General features: G+C 37.7%; 2 protein-coding genes across 3 annotated transcripts; both read right to left on the bottom strand.

Moving 5' to 3' along the window:
• Positions 1-3,586: 3,586 nt before the first annotated feature.
• Positions 3,587-6,866, bottom strand: LOC127859762 (salivary glue protein Sgs-3-like). Its single transcript, XM_052397269.1, has 2 exons — positions 6,797-6,866; positions 3,587-6,682 (listed from the first exon to the last, which is right to left on the bottom strand). Exons 1-2 carry the CDS (start codon positions 6,864-6,866, stop codon positions 5,451-5,453), a joined length of 1,302 nt encoding a protein of 433 aa, XP_052253229.1. The 3' UTR covers positions 3,587-5,450.
• Positions 6,867-8,021: 1,155 nt separating this feature from the next.
• Positions 8,022-21,503, bottom strand: LOC127860124 (uncharacterized). Of its 2 annotated transcripts, XM_052397970.1 has the most exons (12): positions 21,354-21,503; positions 20,468-20,628; positions 18,709-18,815; positions 18,343-18,438; positions 18,073-18,187; positions 16,186-16,321; positions 15,336-15,414; positions 10,792-10,940; positions 9,898-10,002; positions 8,789-8,936; positions 8,464-8,583; positions 8,022-8,342 (listed from the first exon to the last, which is right to left on the bottom strand). In XM_052397970.1, exons 2-8 carry the CDS (start codon positions 20,565-20,567, stop codon positions 10,926-10,928), a joined length of 648 nt encoding a protein of 215 aa, XP_052253930.1. In that variant the 5' UTR covers positions 20,568-20,628; positions 21,354-21,503; the 3' UTR covers positions 8,022-8,342; positions 8,464-8,583; positions 8,789-8,936; positions 9,898-10,002; positions 10,792-10,925. The 2 variants fall into 2 exon arrangements, with proteins under 2 accessions (XP_052253930.1, XP_052253931.1); XM_052397971.1 differs by lacking the exons at positions 15,336-15,414; positions 16,186-16,321; positions 18,073-18,187; ... (2 more) ...; positions 20,468-20,628; positions 21,354-21,503 and having other exon boundaries at positions 9,853-10,002; positions 10,792-10,932.
• Between the last annotated feature and the right edge of the window lie 447 nt (positions 21,504-21,950).

Genomic DNA, 21,950 nt, shown 5'->3' with positions numbered 1-21,950 from the left:
GGAATGCCATAAAACTTCCGAATGGCAAGAAATTGATGTCTGATTATGAACGATTGCATGAAAGAATCTGAAAAACAAAACGAATTATTATTTCATTGAATGCCATTGAGACACGAGATATGTCATGTTTATAGCCACGAGATATGTCATGTTTATAGCCACCTCGGTGTGCGGTGAAATAATCTTACCGAGGACACGACCAAAGGATCTATTGAATAGAAGGAAATAAAAATGTTATAAGCTGTTGACATTATAATAAAAGCCTTTATTAGAACCAAAATCAGACAGTGGTTGATACAACTTCGGCTGTATTAAGCCAGTTTGTTCCGAATTTACCAGGACAATCGTTTATGACATATAAGCTTTTTTTCTAGCTTAAAATATATTTAGTGGCACAAAACTAGCTTTGAATTTCCATCTAATGACAGAGGGGGTAATCACGTGATAATCAAGATGGCGACGTCCATGCCGAGACACTTCTTTTTCGCCGATTTATACCCTTCATTACTTTTGATTAATTTTCAAATGACGCTCACTTTCCAGCCATATCAGTAAACATGTGATAAGCGTTTATTTTGTATTAAAATTCGCTTTATATCTCGACTTTACTCCACGCAAATATTTTCAGTGAAGCTTTAATTAGGTCATCCCGCTAAGAACTTTCGCAGCGAATAAAGTCGAGATAAACAGCGAATATCAACATGACATAAACGCTAGTAACATTCTTGCTGATATGGTTGGAAAGTGAGCGGCATTTAAACAATATATACAAGTAATAAAGGGTATAAAACGGCGATAAAAATCTGCCTCGGCATGAACGTTCCCTTCTTGACTATCACTTGATTACCCCATCTGTAATGCCTGTGTACGATATTGGCCAGCTTTCTTAGCAATATTTCAGTTGAAACCAAATAATGACTTTTATAACCGGAATATTGTTTGCTATACATTATTTCTCTATTTTTGTCTAGTGTAATTACACTGCGCTTTTCCTTGAAAAACTTCCCGCATAGATCATTCGCTTACCAATCGGGACTAATGAGTGCTCCAAAGAATGTACTGCCATGTAATGCATAGTGTTATATGTGTATCTGTGCTATTCAGGGGTACATGCATCAGCGGGAATTATGATTGAAATGAAGGGATGGTGTAACACGAACATGACATAGATTCCTGAGACGTTAACTATGGTGTAAACAATTTTTCATCTAAGATTTATTATAAAAGAATTATTCTTTAAAACAATAACACGTTTAAAAGCAATCTTAAAGAGATCTTTTCACAGATTTTGGCATTTATTGAAGTTTGTCATTAACTGGTTTATATTGATCAATGTAAACATTTGATATAAAATGCTCCAGTGAAAAAACAAGAACTGAACTCAATCACTGATCCGTAGAGTGAAAGCCTCGCGCTTAAATCACTCGGCCAACCGCACTGATATAGAATGACGTGTATTCTAAACTCAATATAAGGAATCCTCGTAATGTTCTCAAATACAACAAAACCATGAGAGGTCCGTCCTGATATACGAGACTAGCATACTGAGACACACATCGACATTTATTGAATATGTACGTATAGGAATACTGCAAACCAAATTTCAGAACCACACTAAAAAGCAAAGTAAAGTTATTTATTCGACAGTTTTTCTATAGTTGGTTAAAATGACCTCGCCTCGAAGGGCCCGAAACGACATATTCGGCTAGGTCTGCGTGTAAACAACATCAATATATTTGACAATGCTGGTTAATTAAAATTATGTTATTTACAAAATGCCTCTCGGAATCTAAATAGTACAATACAAAAGGGACACTACTCCGCTAAATCCTAGATCAGAGTTGTCCCCCTTGGTCCGTCCTGATCTATGAGACTACAAAGACACACATGGACATTTGTTAAATATTTATTGTACATATAGGAATATTGAGATGTTGCACACACATATACATACATACATACATACATACATACATATATATATATATATATATATATATATATATATATATATATATATATATATATATATATATATATATATATATATATATATATATATCACATATCGTTACTATAAATAGTAACAAAATGACGTCGCGAGCGGGCCGTTATTCATATCAGGTGGGCCGATATAAATCATATCAGCCCGCTTAGCCGGGCCGATTTTTCATATCAGAAAAGAATGGGATCGCGCGGCTAATACTGAACAATATGGCGTCCATATTCAGTCTTAGTCATAAAGAAGTAAAACATCATCTACTGGTTATTGTTCTACTCACCGAAGTTGTGTTATAACCATGTTTATTTAATTTGCTTCCATGACGAAGTAAATTCTGGACACATTTCTTCATCGCCGTCCATCTTTTCCATTTAAAAGGACTTGATGTAAGCAGGCAATTCTTTGAGGATAGACATTCTTTGATCGACTGACAAAGGAAGGACGTATTCATCAAAGAAATTACCCTTTAAATTCAACATCGATTTTCTTCTAACAGTTAAAGAACCATTCACTGACGCTTATTTTAAATTTAGGCATAATCCATCAGTTGTTCAACAAAACATCGCGTTATTCGAGTCGACATTTTAACGAAATCGAAAATGCAGTCTCACCAGTTTCATTCCAGTTTTATATCCCAACACTGTTATTCACATTCATAATATTATATTAATCCATCGTAAACACACACACACTTATCGTTCGATGCTTAACAAAATATTTAACTGTTAAATAAAACACTCCAAGTCCGATTTGTTGTTAGTCTAGGTAGTTTCGTCATTGAAATGACGTCACATGAGGTACGTCCTAAACTGCGTAATCAATTGAATGAAAATAAAAGTACGTAAAGCTGTTTCTGTATAAATGTTCGTGGAGGACCAAAATAGTATGATATGTGATATAAACGATAACACACGACAGAGCTGGGCCGGGCGTCTACAATCGGCCCTTGCCGAATAATGGCCCTCGGGCCAAAGGCCCTCGGGCCGTTATGTCGGCAGCGGGCCGATTATAGACGCCCGGCCCAGCTCTGCCGTGTGTTATTGTCTAAATATATATATATATATATATATACAATTGGGGTCATGAAAGTGGCCATAACTCGCTAAAAAGCTGGGCAAAGTTATAAATGTTCTTCAGTCAATGTGCCTTAAGACCTTTCACATAAATGGTAATTTGTATTTTAAATATATTAAGCACCAGAACTTGAACCAGTATTTTCTAAGAACAAAACGAGGCTTAATTATGATAGATTGCATATCAGAGGTATGGAAATAGGTCATTGACTTCACAAAATGACCTCCAACACATGTGTGAACGGAAATATTTCACTTATAAAATTCAGATGTGCATTACGCAGATGCCGACAAATTTGTGAATAAGATCGATGGGACTATTCGGTGAAAGGTCGAGCTAAGAAAATGAGTTTCAAATGATGATCAGAGAGTGTCCCATTTTAAAATGAGGAAACTTTTACCACTGTTGTTTTGTAGAAGGATACCTAAAATACACGGTAACACAAAAAGGAAAGTAGTCGATTCACCACGAAAGTATTTCGAGCTTATCGAGGTTTTTAGTAGACGCACGATATGTTCACTATTATATTTATTCTTATTATCAATACATTGCAACTTCATAGATATTACGAAACTTAATATTAATCATTTGTAACCTTAAGGTAACAAAGATGGTATCGAAAACTTCATTTCTTTCAACAAATAACAACATTTCCGAATGGATTCAGTGTTTAAATAATCTTCTTCATCATCATAATATTCATCTGGCCCTTTCCCCGTGGTTGGTGTTGTGGCCCTAGTGCTACTGTTTAAATAATCTTCTCCATCATCATTTTTTTCATCTTGTCCTTCCCCCGTGGTTGGTGTTGTGGGCCTAGTGCTACTGTTTAAATAAAATATTCTCCATCATGATTATTTTCATATGGTCCCTCCCCCGTGGTTGGTGTTGTGGGCCTAGTGCTACTGTTTAAATAATCTTCTTCATCATCATAATATTCATCTGGCCCTTTCCCCGTGGTTGGTGTTGTGGCCCTAGTGCTACTGTTTAAATAATCTTCTTCATCATCATTATTTTCATCTGGTCCTTCCCCCGTGGTTGGTGTTGTGGCCCTAGTGCTACTGTTTTAATAATCTCCTCCATCATCATTATTTTCGTCTGGTCCTTACCCCGTGGTTGGTGTTGTGGGCCTAGTGCTTGTGGGCTTAGTGGTTGTGGGCTTGGGAGTTGTGAGCTTAGTGGTCGTGGTCTGATGAGTTTTAAGCTGAACAGCTGTGGTCTGGTGAGTTGTGAGCTGAGCATCTGTGGGCTAACGAGTTGTGAGCTTAGTGGTTGTGGGCTTGTGAGTTGTGAGCTTAGTGGTCGTGGGCTTGGACGTTGTGAACTTAGTGGTTGTGGGCTTGGGAGTTGTGAGCTTATTGGTTGTGGTCTGGTGAGTTGTGAGCTGAGCAGTTGTAATCTGGTGAGTTGTGAGCTTATTATATGCATCTGGTCCTTCCTCAGTGGTTGTTGTTGTGGGCCTTGTGCTACTGTTTAAAAATCTCCTCCATCATCATTATATTCATCTGGTCTTTCCCCCGTGGTTGTTGTTGTGGGCCTAGTGCTTGTGGACTTAGTGGTTGTGGGCTGGGGAGTTGTGAGCATAGTGATTGTGGTCTAGTGAGGTGTGAGCTGAGCAGCTGTGGTCTGGTGAGTTGTGAGGTGAGCAGCTGTGGGCTGGGGAGTTGTGAGCTTAGTGGTTGTTGTCTGGGGAGTTGAGAACTGAGCAGTTGTGAGCTGAGCAGTTGTGGTCTGGTGAGTTGTGAGCTTATCATAGTCATCTGGTCCTTTCTCGGTGGTTGTTGTTGTGGGCCTTGTGCTACTGTTTAAAAATCTTCTCCGTCATTAATAAAGAATAGTAGGTTGGTGACGTGGATGGACAATGGTTATCTGGCTCGTCGGAGGATCTTATCGGGTTCGCCTTCGGCGCACCCTATAACTTCCTCCGACTTGCCAGATAAGTGAAATTGTCACCAACCTATTATTCTATTTATCCTGTCACATTCGTTGAAATATTTCTAAAATATCTAGTTTTCGAGTATTTTGTGTTGAAATATGTAATATGGGAAAAAACACGCGCGAACAAAAACATTGTTACGTCACGTCATGCAATACGCTTAGGCTAGCTTCCATCTTGTTAAACAACACAGAAATCGAGTCAATCGTTATTAATTCAATACACAAAGACGAAATTATGCTGTTAAAATAATAATGTTTAAAAAAATAGTGCTTTACATGTATTTTGTTGTTTTCTTTAATTGAAAACAAGTATATTTTATTAATAGAAAATAGTACAAGCGTGCGCATGCGCGGAGAGAAACTGACGGAGATTCGAGGTCACGTGGTCATCTAGCCTAATATCTTTTGGGATATTAGGTTACCTGGTTATCGGGCAGATTTAAAGGCATGTGCCATGATAATTATATTTATCTGGTCCTTCCTCCATGGCTGGTGTAGGGGCCTCAGTGCTTTTGGACTTCGTTGCTGTGGGCTGTGAAATTGTGGGCTTAGTGGATGTTGTTGTAGGCAAAGTAGTAGTTCGTGGCAAAGTAGTAGTTCTTGTGGTTGTACTGGTTGTTGTGGGTCTAACGGTAGTTGTTGTTGTGGGCCTTGTTGTGGTTGTGGGCGCTGTGGGTGTTGTTGTGGGACTAGTGGTAGTTCTTGTGGTTGTAGTGGTTGTGGGCCTAGCGGTTGTTGTTGTTGTGGGCCAAGTGGCAGTTGTTGTGGGCCTGGTGGTAGTTGTTGTGGGCCTTGTGGTAGTTGTTGTGGACCTGGTGGTTGTTATTGTGGGCATAGTGGTTGTTGTGGGCCAAGTGGTTGTTGCTGTGGGCCTAGTGGTTGTTGTTGTGGGCCTAGTGGTTGTTGTTGTGGGACTAGTCGTTGTTGTTGTGGACCTAGTGGTTATTGTTGTGGGCCTAGTAGTTGTTGTTGTGGGCCTAGTAGTTGTTGTTTTAAGAGTAGTTATGGTTGTTGTGGGACTAGTGGTTGTTGTTGTGGGCCTAGCGGTAGTTGTTGTTGTAGTGGTTGTTGTTGTGGGCCTTGTTGTGGTTGTGGGATTATTGCTTGTTGTTGTTGGCCTAGTGGTTGTTGTTGTGGGTCTTGTGGTTGTTGTTGTGTACCTAATTGTAGTTGTTGTTGAAGTGGTTGTTGTTGGCCTTGTGCTACTGTTTAAATAATCATCTTCATCATCATAATATTCCTCTGGTGCTTCTTCCGTGGTTGGTGTTGTGGTCCTAGTGGTTGTTGTTGTGGACCTAGCGGTACCTGTTGTTGTTGTAGTGGTTGTTGTTGTGGGCCTTGTTGTGGTTGTGGGCTTAGTGGTTGTTGTTGTTTGCCTAGTGGTTGTTGTTGTTGGCCTTGTGGATGTTGTTGTGGGCCTAGTAGTAGTTGGTGTTGAAGTGGTTGTTGTTGTTGTTGTGGGCCTTGTGCTATTGTTTAAATAATCTCCTCCATCATCAGTATTTGTATCTTGTTCTTCCTCTATGGTTGGTGTTGTGGCCCTAGTGCTACTGTTTAAATAATCTTCTCCATCATCATTATTTTCATCTTGTCCTTCCCCCGCGGTTGGTGTTGTGGCCCTAGTGCTACTGTTTAAATAATCTTCTCCATCATCATTATTTTCATCTTGTCCTTACCCCGCGGTTGGTGTTGTGGCCATAGTGCTACTGTTTAAATAATATTCTTCATCATGATTATTTTCATCTGGTCCTTCCCCCGCGGTTGGTGTTGTGGCCCTAGTGCTACTGTTTAAATAATCTTCTTCATCGTGATTATTTTCATCTTGTCCTTCCCCCGCGGTTGGTGTTGTGGCCATAGTGCTACTGTTTAAATAATCTTCTTCATCATCATTATTTTCATCTAGTCCTTCCCTCGTGGTTGGTGTTGTGGCTCTAGTGCTACTGTTTAAATAATCTTCTTCATCATGATTATTTTCATCTGGTCCTTCCCCCGCGGTTGGTGTTGTGGCCCTAGTGCTACTGTTTAAATAATCTTCTTCATCATGATTATTTTCATCTAGTCCTTCCTCTATGGTTGGTGTTGTGGCCCTAGTGCTACTGTTTAAATAATCTTCTTCATCATGATTATTTTCATCTAGTCCTTCCTCTATGGTTGGTGTTGTGGCCCTAGTGCTACTATTTAAATAATCTTCTTCATCATGATTATTTTCATCTTGTCCTTCCCCCGTGGTTGCTGTTGTGGCTCTAGTGCTACTGTTAAAATAATCTTCTCCATCATCATTATTTTCATCTTGTCCTTACCCCGCGGTTGGTGTTGTGGCCATAGTGCTACTGTTTAAATAATATTCTTCATCATGATTATTTTCATCTGGTCCTTCCCCCGCGGTTGGTGTTGTGGCCATAGTGCTACTGTTTAAATAATCTTCTTCATCATGATTATTTTCATCTAGTCCTTCCTCTATGGTTGGTGTTGTGGCCCTAGTGCTACTATTTAAATAATCTTCTCCATCATCATTATTTTCATCTAGTCCTTCCCCCGTGGTTGCTGTTGTGGCTCTAGTGCTACTGTTAAAATGTTAAAATAATCTTCTCCATCATCATTATTTTCATCTTGTCCTTACCCCGCGGTTGGTGTTGTGGCCATAGTGCTACTGTTTAAATAATATTCTTCATCATGATTATTTTCATCTGGTCCTTCCCCCGCGGTTGGTGTTGTGGCCATAGTGCTACTGTTTAAATAATCTTCTTCATCATCATTATTTTCATCTAGTCCTTCCTCTATGGTTGGTGTTGTGGCCCTAGTGCTACTGTTTAAATAATCTTCTCCATCATCATTATTTTCAGCTGGTCCTTCCCCCGTGTTTGGTGGTGAAGCCCTAGTGCTACTGTTTAAATAATCATCTCCATCATCATTATCTTCATCTTGTTCTTCCTCTATGGTTGGTGTTGTGGCCCTAGTGCTACTGTTTAAATAATCATCTCCATCATCATTATTTTCATCTTGTCCTTCCTCTATGGTTGGTGTTGTGGCCCTAGTGCTACTGTTTAAATAATCTTCTCCATCATCATTAATTTCATCTTGTCCTTCCTCTATGGTTGGTGTTTTGGCCCTAGTGCTTTTTGACTTGGTGGTTGTGGGCTGGGAAGTTATGAGCTTATTGGTTGCTGTTGGCGTAGTTGTTGTTGTGGGCCTTGTTGTGGTTGTGGGCCAAGAGGTTGTTGTTGTTGGCCGAGTGGTTGTTGTTGTGGATCTCGTGGCTGTTGTTGGGATCGTAGTGGTCGTAGTATTGCATATGTCGAAAGTTAGGCACGCATCTTCCTTTCAAGCACATCTGCAAATATGCGATGCTGTATTAAAGATCGTGTTCAAGTTCATTATGACGGCATGATATTATATAATTAAATTCGTCTGAGTTAAAAAAAAAATAACAGCAAAAGTTTGTTTAACCTCACCCGTTCGCTGCCGCACGGAGTTCCGTTCCATACGAATCCGAGGCTAACGTTGCATCCGCCGCTGGCATCTTCACAATTAACTTGACCATATTCGCAACAGCCCTCATCGCCGCTGATAGTCTGCAGAAAAAAAGATTAGCGATGTGAACATATTTTTATTACTTTAAAATGCAAACACCTTTCCGTCACGACAAGCAAGACTAATGTATCTTGATAAAAAAGGATCAAGTTTCCCTAATAATAAGAGTAATTAGATAACACAAGCAGCGGCATAGGAATTTTCACGTGGAACATCCTAGTTTGTTTAGTAACACTTAACGCTTACCCCGTCGCACACGGTACTTCCGGAAAAGCCAGATCGCTTCTGACACTGAAGGTCAAGGCTGTTTGCTCGCTGACCAAGCAGGCCGCTGCAAAACGAGGCTCTGAACTTCTCGTCCGTGAAACCATTATTGGCCGTGCAATTCGAATGTCTGTTGAACAACAACAAAATATGTAATCAACCCATTTATGCCTAGTGGACTCTCCCATCCTTCTTAATTGGATCAATTTATTTCCAAAATTAGGGATGTCTAGTATAATTATTTCTATATGCAAGGTTGATTCTTACAGAAATGAAGCAAACAGCGCAGACCCTGATTAGACGCCGCATCATGCAAGGCATTTTTTTAGACGCTAGGCATAATGGGTTAATGATACCAATACTTTATGTAAACTAAACAAACAGCAGCACTTGACTAAACAGAAGAACTGATCATAAAAGATTAGCAAGCACATTTCATGTGTATGCAGTTTAAAATGCATTTAACGTTATAAGTCTAATATATAAGGTAGACTGTTCACAACACAATACTCGATTTTATTATTAAATGGGCCTTTTCACATATTTTGGCATGTATTGAAGTTTGTCCATTAAATGCTTTGCATTGATAAATGTAAACATTGGATCTAAAAAGCTCCAGTAAAAAAATACGAATACAATTAAAAAAAGAAAAACAGTAACTCTTCATTCGGCTCGAACCACTGACACCTGGAGTCCTGAAGTAAAAGTCTAGCGTTTAAACCACTCGACCATCTGTGCTCTTACAATGAGTTATGCTTAATATAAACAATCCTCGTAGTATCACAGAATAAAACGACAACAACAGAAATCTCCAAATTATTCAATGTTCATCGTTGCAACGTTTAATAACTTTCAGGTTTTTAAATCGTTAAAAGATGCATATAATGGATAATTAAGAGCATGGTCCTTCAATGAGTTGGAACACAAAGGGAGTAGTGACTGACTTTTAACGTCGATAAAACCGCGGGGCTTGTAAAAAAAAAATTCTTTAATATTAATGCTATCGTAGTCGTTTTCAACAACAGCGACAAATCATGTGTAATAACCGATTCAAGTGGCTGATGATTTGATCGGTGCTGCATTTTGAGAACCTGCTGTAGGTGTCTGCGGTGCTCGCGGAAGGCGCAAACATGTGGGCGGACATCACGTTCTTTCCGGGTAGGCATTCTTCCGTCGAATCATGGTCAGCTCCAAGTCTGTGAATAGCGTCAAATCATTTATATTCGTCGACATGAAATTTCGTGTTGTTGTTGTTGTTGTTTAAAGATTTATTCGTGGACATGTTTATTCGGGAATTTGTGATTTTGCAAGTAAAGAGGAATTTGCGTCGGTCGTGCTTGAGGTATCCCATTTCAGCCTAGTGGACTCTTCCATCCTTCTAAATTGGATAAATTTATTTTAAAAAATTGGGATGGCTAGTGTTTTTATTTTTATATTTAGAATATTTGTTACAAAAAATCCTTTAAGCAAACAGCAAAGACCCAGATGAGACGCCGCATCATGTGGCGTCTCATCTGCGTCTACGTTGTTTGCTTAGGCCTTTTTTCTAGACGCTAGGCATAAATGGGTTTTAAATTCGTTTATCGTTCAACCAAAGTAAAACACGAACTAACGTTTCTCAAGCATAACATTAATTTTTTAAAGAGGTCACAGTGACCTTTACCTTTGACCTAGTGACCCAAAAATGGGTGTTGCATGTAGAACTAATCAAGGTACAACTTCATATAAAGTTTCACAGTTGTAGGTTGAAGCACCTTGATTTAAGAGCAAATGTTCAAAACCTTAACTAAATGTTAAGATTTTAGCATGGCGGACGACACGACGGCGGACACGGCCACGACGAGCTGGCTATGACAATATTTCGGGTTTTCTCCGAAAACAGCCGAGCTAAAACCTACTACTTGAGAATAAGAATTGTAGAAAATAAGTATGAACGAATCTCTACTTGTTATGCAGGATGTCACAGAAGAGATGTCCCAACTTACGAGTGTCCCATTTCTTGTGACGTCACAAAGGCCAATTTTCGATTGTGAACTCGTTGATGGAGTACCTGTCCTTCGAGTCATCATATACCGAACCAAGTTCAGCCAAACCTAGCAACCCTCTGCTTCCGTCCGTGTCAAGCAGATCTAACCTACAGCAAGATGTAATTGGATTGGGAAGTTACACTGATTTTAAGGATATATAAGATATAAAAACCGCACATGCGAATGACAATTAAAGGGAATGTTGTTTGACAACATTCTTTAACGATGATATTGCAATGATAAGACATTGGATATTATGTTATATATGTGTTCCGGTTAAGTAGACAGGAGATAAGACATAGGATATTATGGTATATATGTGTTCCGGTTAAGTAGACAGGAGATAAGACATTTGATATTATGTTATATATGTGGTCCGTTTAAGTAGACAGGAACTAAGACATTGGATATTATGTTATATATGTGTTCCGTTTAAGTAGACAGGAGCTAAGACATTGGATATTATGGTATATATGTGTTCCGTTTAAGTACACAGGAGCTAAGACATTGGATATTATGTTATATATGTGTTCCGTTTAAGTAGACAGGAGATAAGACATTGGATAGTATGGTATATATGTGTTCCGTTTAAGAAGACAGGAGCTAAGACATTGGATATTATGTTATATATGTGTTCCGATTAAGTAGACAGGAGCTAAGACATTGGATATTATGTTATGTATGTGTTCCGTTTAAGTAAACAGGAGCTAAGACATTGGATATTGTGGTATATATGTGTTCCGGTTAAGTAGACAGGAGATAAGACATTGGATATTATATTATATATGTGTTCCGTTTAAGAACACAGGAACTAAGACATTGGATATTATGTTATATATGTGTTACGTTTAAGTAGACAGGAGATAAGACATTGGATATTATGTTATATATGTATTCCATTTAAGTAGCCAGGAGCTAAAACATTGGATATTATGTTATATATCTGTTCCGTTTAAGTAGACAGGAGCTAAGACATTGGATATTATGTTATAAAATGTGTTCCGTTTAAGTAGACATGAGCTAAGACATTGGATATTATGGTAAGCATGTGTTCCGTTTAAGTAGACAGGAGCTTAGACATTGGATATTATGTAATATATGTGTTCCGTTTAAGTAGACACGAGCTAAGACATTGGATATTATAGTATATATGTGTTCCGTTTAAGTAGACAGGAGCTAAGACATTGGATATTATGTTATATGCGTGTTCCGTTAAAGTAGACAGGAGCTAAGACATTGGATATTATGGTATATATGTGTTCCATTTAAGTAGACTGGAGCTTGAAGTTCCACATTGATAAGGAATTGGATATTATGGTATATATGTGTTCCGTTTAAGTAGACAGGAGCTAAGACATTGGATATTGTGTTATATATGCGTTCCGTTTAAGTAGACAGGAGCTAAGACACTGGATATTATGTTACATATGTGTTCCATTTAAGAAGACAAGAGCTAAGACATTGGCTATTATTTTATATATGTGTTCAGTTTTAGTAGACAGGAGCTAAGACATTTTTGATATTATGTTATATATGTGTTCCGTTTAATTAGGCAGGAGCTCAGACATTGGATATTATGTTATATATGTGTTCCGTTTAAGTAGACAGGAGTTAAGACATTTAATATTATGTTATATATTCGTTCCGTTTAAGTAGACAGGAGCTAAGACATTGGATATTATGTTATATATGTGTTCCGTTCAATTACACAGGAACTAAGACATTGGATATTATGTTATATATGTGTTCCGTTTAAGTAGACAGGAGCTAAGGCATTGGGATAATATGGTATATATGTGTTCCGTTTAAGTAGACAGTTAAGTAGACAGGAGCTAAGACATTATATATTATGTTATATATGTGTTCCGTTTAAGAAGACAGGAGCTAAGACATTGGATATTATGTTATATATGTGTCCCGTTTAAGTAGACAGGAGCTAAGACATTGGATATTATGTTATATATGTGTTCCGTTTAAGTAGACAGTAGCTAAGGCATTGGATAATATGGTATATATGTGTTCCGTTTAAGTAGACAGTTAAGTAGACAGGAGCTAAGACATTGGATATTATGTTATATATGTGTTCCGTTTAAGAAGACAGGAGCTAAGACATTTGATATTTTGTTATATATGTGTTCCGTTTTAGTAAACAGGAGCTAAGACATTGGATATTATGGTATATATGTGTTCCGTTTAAATAGACAGGAGCTAAGACAGTGGCTATTATGTTATATATGTGTTCCGTTTAAGTAAACAGGAGCTAAGACATTGGATATTATGTTATATATGTGTTCCGTTTAAATAGACAGGAGCTAAGACATTGGATATAATGGTATATATGTGTTCCGTTTAATAAGACAGGTGCTTGGGGTTATATATGTGTTCCGATTAAGTAGACAAGAGCTTGGGGTTATATATGTGTTCCGTTTAAGTAGACAGGAGCTTGGGGTTATATATGTGTTCCGTTTAAGTAGACAGGAGCTTGGGGTTATATATGTGTTCCGTTTAAGTAGGCAGGAGCTGGGGTTATGTATGTGTTCCGTTTAAGTAGACAGAAGCTTGGGGATATATATGTGTTCCGTTTAAGTAGACAGGAGCTTGGGGTTATATATGTGTTCCGTTTAAGAAGACAGGAGCTTGGGTTATATATGTGTATATATGTGTTCCGTTTAAGAAGACAGGAGCTTGGGGTGTTCCGTTTAAGAAGACAGGAGCTTGGGTTATATATGTGTTCCGTTTAAGAAGACAGGAGCTTGGGGTTATATATGTGTTCCGTTTAAGAAGACAGGAGCTTGGGTTATATATGTGTTCCGTTTAATATGTGTTCCGTTTAAGAAGACAGGAGCTTGGGTTATATATGTGTTCCGTTTACGTAGACAGGAGCTTGGGGTTATATGTGTTCCGTTTAAGTAGACAGGAGCTTGGGGTTATATATGTGTTCCGTTTAAGTAGACATAGCTTGGGGTTATATATGTGTTCCGTTTAAGTAGACATGAGCTTGGGGTTATATATGTGTTCCGTTTAAGAGACAGGATATATGTGTTCCGTTTAAAGAAGACAGGAGCTTGGGTATATATGTGTTCCGTTTAAGAAGACAGGAGCTTGGGTTTATATATGTGTTCCGTTTAAGAAGACAGGAGCTTGGGGGTTATATATGTGTTCCGTTTAAGTAAGACAGGAGCTTGGGGATTATATATGTGTTCCGTTTAAGAAGACAGGAGCTTGGGGTTATATATGTGTTCCGTTTAAGAAGACAGGAGCTTGGGGTTATATATTGTTCCGTTTAAGAAGACAGGAGCTTGGGGTTATATATGTGTTCCGTTTAGAAGACAGGAGCTTGGGGTTATATAGTGTGTTCCGTTTAAGAAGACAGGAGCTTGGGGGTTATATATGTGTTCCGTTTAAGAAGACAGGAGCTTGGGGTTATATATGTGTTCCGTTAAGTAGACAGAGAGCTTGGGGTTATATATGTGTTCCGTTTAAGTAGACAGGAGCTTGGGGTTATATATGTGTTCCGTTTAAGTAGACAGGAGCTTGGGTTATATATGTGTTCCGTTTAAGAAGACAGGAGCTTGGGGTTATATATGTGTTCCGTTTAAGAAGACAGGAGCTTGGGGTTATATATGTGTTCCGTTTAAGAAGACAGGAGCTTGGGGTTATATATGTGTTCCGTTTAAGAAGACAGGAGCTTGGGGTTATATTTGTGTTCCGTTTAAGAAGACAGGAGCTTGGGGTTATATATGTGTTCCGTTTAAGAAGACAGGAGCTTGGGGTTATATATGTGTTCCGTTTAAGTAGACAGGAGCTTGGGGTTATATATGTGTTCCGTTTAAGAAGACAGGAGCTTGTGTTATATATGGGTTCCGTTTACGTAGACAGGAGCTTGGGGTTATATATGTGTTCCGTTTAAGTAGACAGGAGCTTGTGTTATATATGTGTTCCGTTTAAGAAGACAGGAGCTTGGGGTTATATATGTGTTCCGTTTAAGAAGACAGGAGCTTGGGGTTATATATGTGTTCCGTTTAAGAAGACAGGAGCTTGGGGTTATATATGTGTTCCGTTTAAGAAGACAGGAGCTTGTGTTATATATGTGTTCCGTTTAAGTAGACAGGAGCTTGGGGTTATATATGTGTTCCGTTTACGTAGACAGGAGCTTGGGGTTATATATGTGTTCCGTTTACGTAGACAGGAGCTACTTGGGGTTCCACAATGAGCTTAAGCGGATATGTGATTCCTATGACAATAGTATGATCCAATTAATCTATTTTATTGATATGTGATTCCTATGACAATCATATGATCCAATTAATCTATTTTTATTGATCCAATTAATCTATTTTAAAGGAAAACCCCAATTGTTTTATATTAGACTTTTACAAAGTAAATGGAGTGGTCGGCTTTTCGGAGAGTATGCGATTCCGTGGGCTTTTCAGAGATTTCCACGTAAAATAAAAATAATTTAAAATGTTTATACAATCTATCAGTACTGACTCAGTGCCTACCTCGTTTACCAACAGTGCAACGAAGAGTTCAACTTCTGCTTCGGCAGCCGTCGTGTTTCCCGGGTGGCGATCGTAGAATCTGACATTGGATCAATTATAACTAGAGCGTGTCACATGCGTGACGAATTACTGCAGGTAGTTATATGTAGTAAGTTGTATCAATTAAACCAGTCTGTGCGACAGGGGAAGAAATTAAACAAAGTCACAAGACAATCGCAATACAATACTATATACCAAATACTAAAGGATCTTGAGTAACAATTATATAAATGAAGATTTAGGTTGAAAAGGGGAAACAAACATGTGTAATTTTGAACGAAGGGTGATAAAAGAATCACACATTTTCAACTTCATATCGTAAGGAACGATACTGGGAAGTGTAAAATGTGCGCTTTGAAAAGTGAATTCAAACTTTTCTATACAAATTTGTCATGACATACGGACGGATCGACGGTCGTACGGACAGACAGAAAGACAGACACACAGACAGACAAAAAGACATACAAGTTAACAGACAGGTATAACAGACAGATACACTGACGGTCGTGCGGAGAAGATTTCTTTCAGATTAATAGTGTATAAAACACATGAAAATAACTTTTGGTGTTCTGCAAATGTTCATGTCACATAGAAACCTAAAAGATAGTATTAATGAGGAATCTTAAAAGAACATGTTTTATTAATCAGTAAAAAAATCAATGAATCAAATTGCAAAAAAGAATTGCAGCTATCAACTTTTTAAAAATGAGTGCTATAAATGCACCGGGCGAAATAATATTTTGTTTATTGATATTGTCCACTCGTGGTGACTTATGCCATATCAATAAGTGCCTAGAGTCAAGTAACGTACTGTTTCATTAATGCTTCGTCCAGTGCAAACGCAGTTTCAACAACTTTGAATCCCGGCGACGGGAGAATGGAGCGACGGCCACGAGCCTGTAAATCTGCTAACCGTTGCATAGTACCGAAACTATTCGCTCTCACAACTAAAACAAAACAGTACGCAACAGATGTTGACAAGCAAAGGCTTCGATTTTGCTCAATCGAATTCCTATTGTTTTTTACATTCTGAAACCACACGGCCGTAAATCACGTGCGCCACCTCTTTTTGAGATGCATTAGTAAATGAACAAATTCAACTTCCGGGGTTGCGCTCAGGCACGGATGTTGTGAAATTTCATGGATAACTTTACAGGGTGATCAGGTTTGATATGGTTTTTTTTCAGCATATATCGCATTATGTTTAAAATCGGGCAATGTAGTGCGATTCAGCGAAGATTAATTCATCAAGAATGTACAGCAACTTTCATTCTCATCCCGTATAAAAACGTTAGAACCTTAATAGGTTGTGGCATGGTGGATTTAAAAAGCATTTCGATTAATTTGTCATGTGTGACGAACAAATTTCCACCCAATTAAATCGCAATTATATCATCACATAACGTGCATTTGATAGATAATGTTATTTGTTATATTTACTTTATTTTTCAACGAACATACGAAGGCCCAAATCTTTACAGAACATAAACACATTCTATGATTAATTAGATGTAGTTTTTTTAATATATAACTTATCAACTCAATTAAAAAGTCACTTACATGAATAAAGCATACTGTGCGATATATACCAAACATGTGTAATACTCAATGAAACCAATATCTAAGTTCTCAACATTATCAAAAAAGCTAATCGACAGCAATTTTTGTACACAGTATAATAATTCACGAAATTAATATAATATAATACTTATTGAAACGATAATTTGTGTCCTTAATCCAAATGGTTAATTTACTAAAAGGTCAAGGTCAATGAATCTTTATTAGGCTCATATATGTTGTTTTTCTCACTATCAACTCAAGAAAGTGAAGATAGCTCGGTCTTTTACCGTAAACTTTTTTGCATATTACATGTTTATTGTTCTTACCTTACACAGACGAACGTTTAAATCCACCAAGACATTGTAAGTTTACTACTTTATCTTATTAAAAACGCACGTTCGACTCAAATGTGCTGAAGCAGTCAACTAATAAAAAAATGTAAGTCCTGTAAACATTATATCAAATATCTCGCTTTAAAATAGATATAGATGTTCATCGGCGCCACCTGCATGGCATTGGCTCCATCTCTTTTTGAAAAATGCAACTATATCTATTTAATCGACTAGAAGCCACTGTTTTTGAGCATGCATTGACTTGTGCATGTTCAAAGCAATCGTTTTATGTAATGAGCGGTTTAAAAGGCTGGGAATGTGCCCGTCACACATGCAAAAGACATCGACTTGCTTATACGAATTCTACCATGCAACAACTGATAAAGGTCATCACGTTTCCGAATAGGTTGTGATTGTATGTTTTGTACATTTTGGGATGACTTTATGTTCTATTTTCGCTGCATCGTTCTGCATTAGCCGATTTTTAAAAAATAATTCGAAATAAGTTGACAAAAAATAAAGCCATATCACCCTGCAAAATTATCCGTTAAATTTCGAAACATCCGGGCCTGAGCGCCACCTCGGAAGTAGCATTGGCTCATTTATTAATGCGTCTCAAAAAGGGGTGTCGCCAGTGATTGACGGCCATGAACCAGAATTAAATCGGAATATGATGCGTAAGTGTGCGAAACCAACTGTTTCAAAATACAATAATCTTAAAATGAATCTTTTAAGTATAACGTGTATCTTAAACTCTTCCGATGCCACAACTTGAGTCCCGATAAAAAGACTATGCAATATTGTACCATCAGGTGGGATACGGCATTTCAGGTATCTTTCCGTGGTAACGTTATAACACACAGTTTCGTTAACTCCGCCTCCGATGAAGCAGGCCGTGCCATTGAAATGCACAAACCCGCTCTGATAAAAAAAGAACGGTTACCGCCATGACATTATAAATATGAAACATGAGCTCATGCTGGGAAAATTATAAATACATTTATGAATTACGTTTAACAGAAGAGAACAGACACAAATACATCGCTAAGTCGACAATGATCACAGAGTGTACTCACGATATCGCAGCTTAACTGCGAATTATTGCTTTTACTCGCTTCACAGGCGAAAGATCCGTGTCCGTTCTTGTCCGTGTATATGCCAACCTTCTTTTTCTGAAAAAGGGTGTGCATTATGTATTTTCTAATGATGGTCCAACAAAGTCGATGATCGATATTCTAGTGACATTTGTCAACTATTAATTGGGCTTGTTCATATTGAATAACCGGTTTCTGATCGAAGAAGGGATGTGCTCATAATAAATAAACAATTATCGTTTTGGACATCGTGATAACGTATTTAATGTTAGCGGTCTGTGAACTATATAACTTTCTTTTACTCTTTTCAGTTTCGTTTCACATAAATCTAAAACCTATAAAACTCACCCGTTGACGACGTTCTTTACGGAAACCCCTTTTCATGTTTCCAATGAAACAGTCCGGTATTTTTATCTTGTAGTTCAAAACGAGGTCAAGCTCGGTCACTGGAAATCCTGCAATGGAAATGTTTCTGGTAGTGTGTTGTTACGAAACTCCTTTCGTTCGCAGTGATTTAACGGAAAAGCGGTTAAGTCGACCTGGAAAAAAAGTTTACGTAAACGTTTAATATCTTCGCAGAATTCCGCTATCGATAATATATTGCATCCAATTATTTTATGAAATTTGAAATTACATAAAAGGCTTTCATGTTTAGCTATTTTTTGCCAAAACGGTAACACAAAAATATATATATAACAAAAAGTAAAATTATATAGATAATCATGTGCTTCTGTATTATACATTTATTTAAAACATTTTTTCATTTATAGAGTATAATATATAAGTACACGTGTATTCTAACTTGTTTTATACTCTACTTAAATAATAACGATTTTTGCGTTGAAACGAAATTGGTGTTAATTGAAAACACGGGTGTTGCGTTTGCCGAATATCGACCCTCTGTATATATACATGTTTAATTTAACAAGAGATGTGTTTTTTCAGAAACACAATGCCCCATATTGCGCCGCTTTTAAATAATCTCCCTTTTAAAGCTTATTACTTCCCTTGGATTGTATTTGTTTACTTTTGACCTTGAAGGATGACCTTATATGAACATCGCAAAAGTTATTGCAAAACTTTAATGCAAGGTTAAAGTTTGAAGACAGAATGCAGAGGCGTATTTAGGTGGGGGGCTAGGGGGCTCAAGCCCCCCCCCCCCCCAGCTGGCTGGCAAGATACGATTTAAAAAAAATGAGCCCCTTACAGTTCCAATCCACTTGTGTATTTCCTGTCATATGCCTCTAATTAGGCCATTAACAGCTGTCAATTTGTGTGATTAGCCCCAGGCTTGTGTACAGACGATCTAACCTTCGCCAGCTAAACTGCCAGCTTCATTGACTGTAAGTGATAAACTGCGCTATTTGATTGCACAGATTGTTCCATGCAACAATTTCTGGGAATCGTGAAAAGTAAACGAATTTTCTTTAAAATAAATCAAATACTTGAAATTATGTGTTTACACTAGCGCAGTGGTCTGCAATTTATGCGCAAGTTTAATGAAGAGTACCGAAAAAAATGCATGGAAAAGGCATAAATTTGGACTATTTCTGTTGTAGTAAGTTTTTTAAAAGCAATTAAACTGGTTTTTTTTTCTTATTTTAGTCGTGTCTATAATTATTTAAAGCGTAGTAATGTTATTAAAACAAAATACTGGTTTGAGAGACATTTGATTTACCCCTGTGTGTCTGTCTGTCTGTCTGTCTGTGTGTCTTTCACACTTGATGTCTAAACTCAAGTTCTTGTTTAACATGCACTTTTATCATGCAAAATGCTGATTAGATAGCATGAAATTGCATCATTTGAAGGTACCATTTAAAAAAAAATCAACGACGGAAGGGTACAACCCTCCCGCACCCTCCCCAGTTGAGCCCCCCTCGGAAAAAAATCTGGATACGCCTCTGGAATGACAGACAGACAGGCCAAAAACAATATATCCCCGATCATTTGATCCGGGGGCATACAAATATAATAAGTACATGTATATATTTGTGTTCGTTCAAAATAAAGTGAGTTCTCGCTATTTAACCTATCCTGGGTTCCAAAATAATTACCATTTGTTAAAATGATAATGTTAAAAATGAGATAAGTCACATGATGAGTATACCCGGATTGTTGTTTCTGCCTCCACCACGTCGAGCATCTGTCGTCTGCAGCAAAGTCGCCGCTATAAAGACGACACAAACATCAAGCATCAGTCTAGTCATGTGTTCGATGAAAAGAAACTTCTTTTGAAGTTAATTTTATTAAACAGCCTGTTTGAAATACCTGAAAAAAATATTTTGCACAACTTATATTTGCAAGTTACTGACACTTCTAACGGTATGGACATTTTGGCACATTGTTGTGCGGTTTATCCTCACCAAAGTATTCCTTATATTTAAAACAATTGAGACAATGAACTATGTAGTTTATCAATGTATATGTTTATGCATCATTTTTAAAGCAATAAAACAATAGCCGCCACAAAATAGCGCACACATTTTTTTCCGCTGTCAACGTAAGCTGAACATTTTAGGTGTTGCACGCAAACGTAATCTGAAAGTTTTGAGTATAATAAGGGGCACATTTTCGGTGACCTCGTGTTATGATCCCAAAGACGTGTGTGAAGTCTCCAACTGCTAACTTAAGTTGTTATAAAGATACGTATCTGTTTTATGCAAACTTTAATCCGAATATTACCCTGTACGCAAACCATAACCGGACTTTTCAAAGTATACAAAAAGTGGCATTATAATGCTCAACAGCTCAAAGACATCGCGGGACACAAGTCGAAAGTACTACTTTCGACCTGGCTGGTTAACAAAATTGGTGATATATGATGCCAACAAACAGTATCCCCAACTTTCATGATGACCCGATGTAAATTTTTGAGAGATATTGAGCGGACATTGTTTTCCTGGACGCCGCCCACCACGGGTGTTCCTGTAATTCGGCTTTTTGTTCAAACGGGCGTAAACAGACACACAATACAATGCATGCTATTTACTTACTGTGTGTGTATTCCTCAGCACACTTCTCAAGATCGTATTGAAATATCAGTATGTGAATCCTTATATTGATGACTCTATTCACCGACTTGTATAATCGTGAATGTTTGCTTCAGCAACTTTACTAATAGCTATGCATCTGAACTCCATGCCTGTTACATAATGTCCTATGAGGGATTAGCGTGAGATGATGGTAGTATTTGGTACCACCAGTCTTGTTTATCTATGTTTACTTCTGACATTGAAGATTTGGAAAGATCAAGTGTTGTTTGGAAATGTTGTAAATGTGATAACTTGAACTGTGACAGTTTTACATTTAAAAGTTATGAAACTCCAACTTTCAAACACTTTTGAACCATTATCCGTGCTTAATTTTACAGTTGATTCGATACAATCCGAAGTCTTTGACCCCTTACATACAAGTATCCCGAGGCACAACTCTAGTAGTATTACAAATAGCAGAAGAACTTCTTCACGCGATTCTTCAAGGAAGAAATCTAGTAAATCAGACATTACTGAATCTCCTTATGTATTACCACCGAAACAGAAATTGAGAATTTTAATGTAGAAGTATTCGTGACAAAACATCAGAATTTAAAA

The sequence above is a fragment of the Dreissena polymorpha genome, chromosome 15, assembly GCF_020536995.1.
Source record: "Dreissena polymorpha isolate Duluth1 chromosome 15, UMN_Dpol_1.0, whole genome shotgun sequence".
In the NCBI taxonomy this organism is placed as follows: domain Eukaryota; kingdom Metazoa; phylum Mollusca; class Bivalvia; order Myida; family Dreissenidae; genus Dreissena; species Dreissena polymorpha.
The sequence above is the reverse complement of the archived record's forward strand: the minus strand, read 5'-3'. Positions and strand labels throughout refer to the sequence as shown.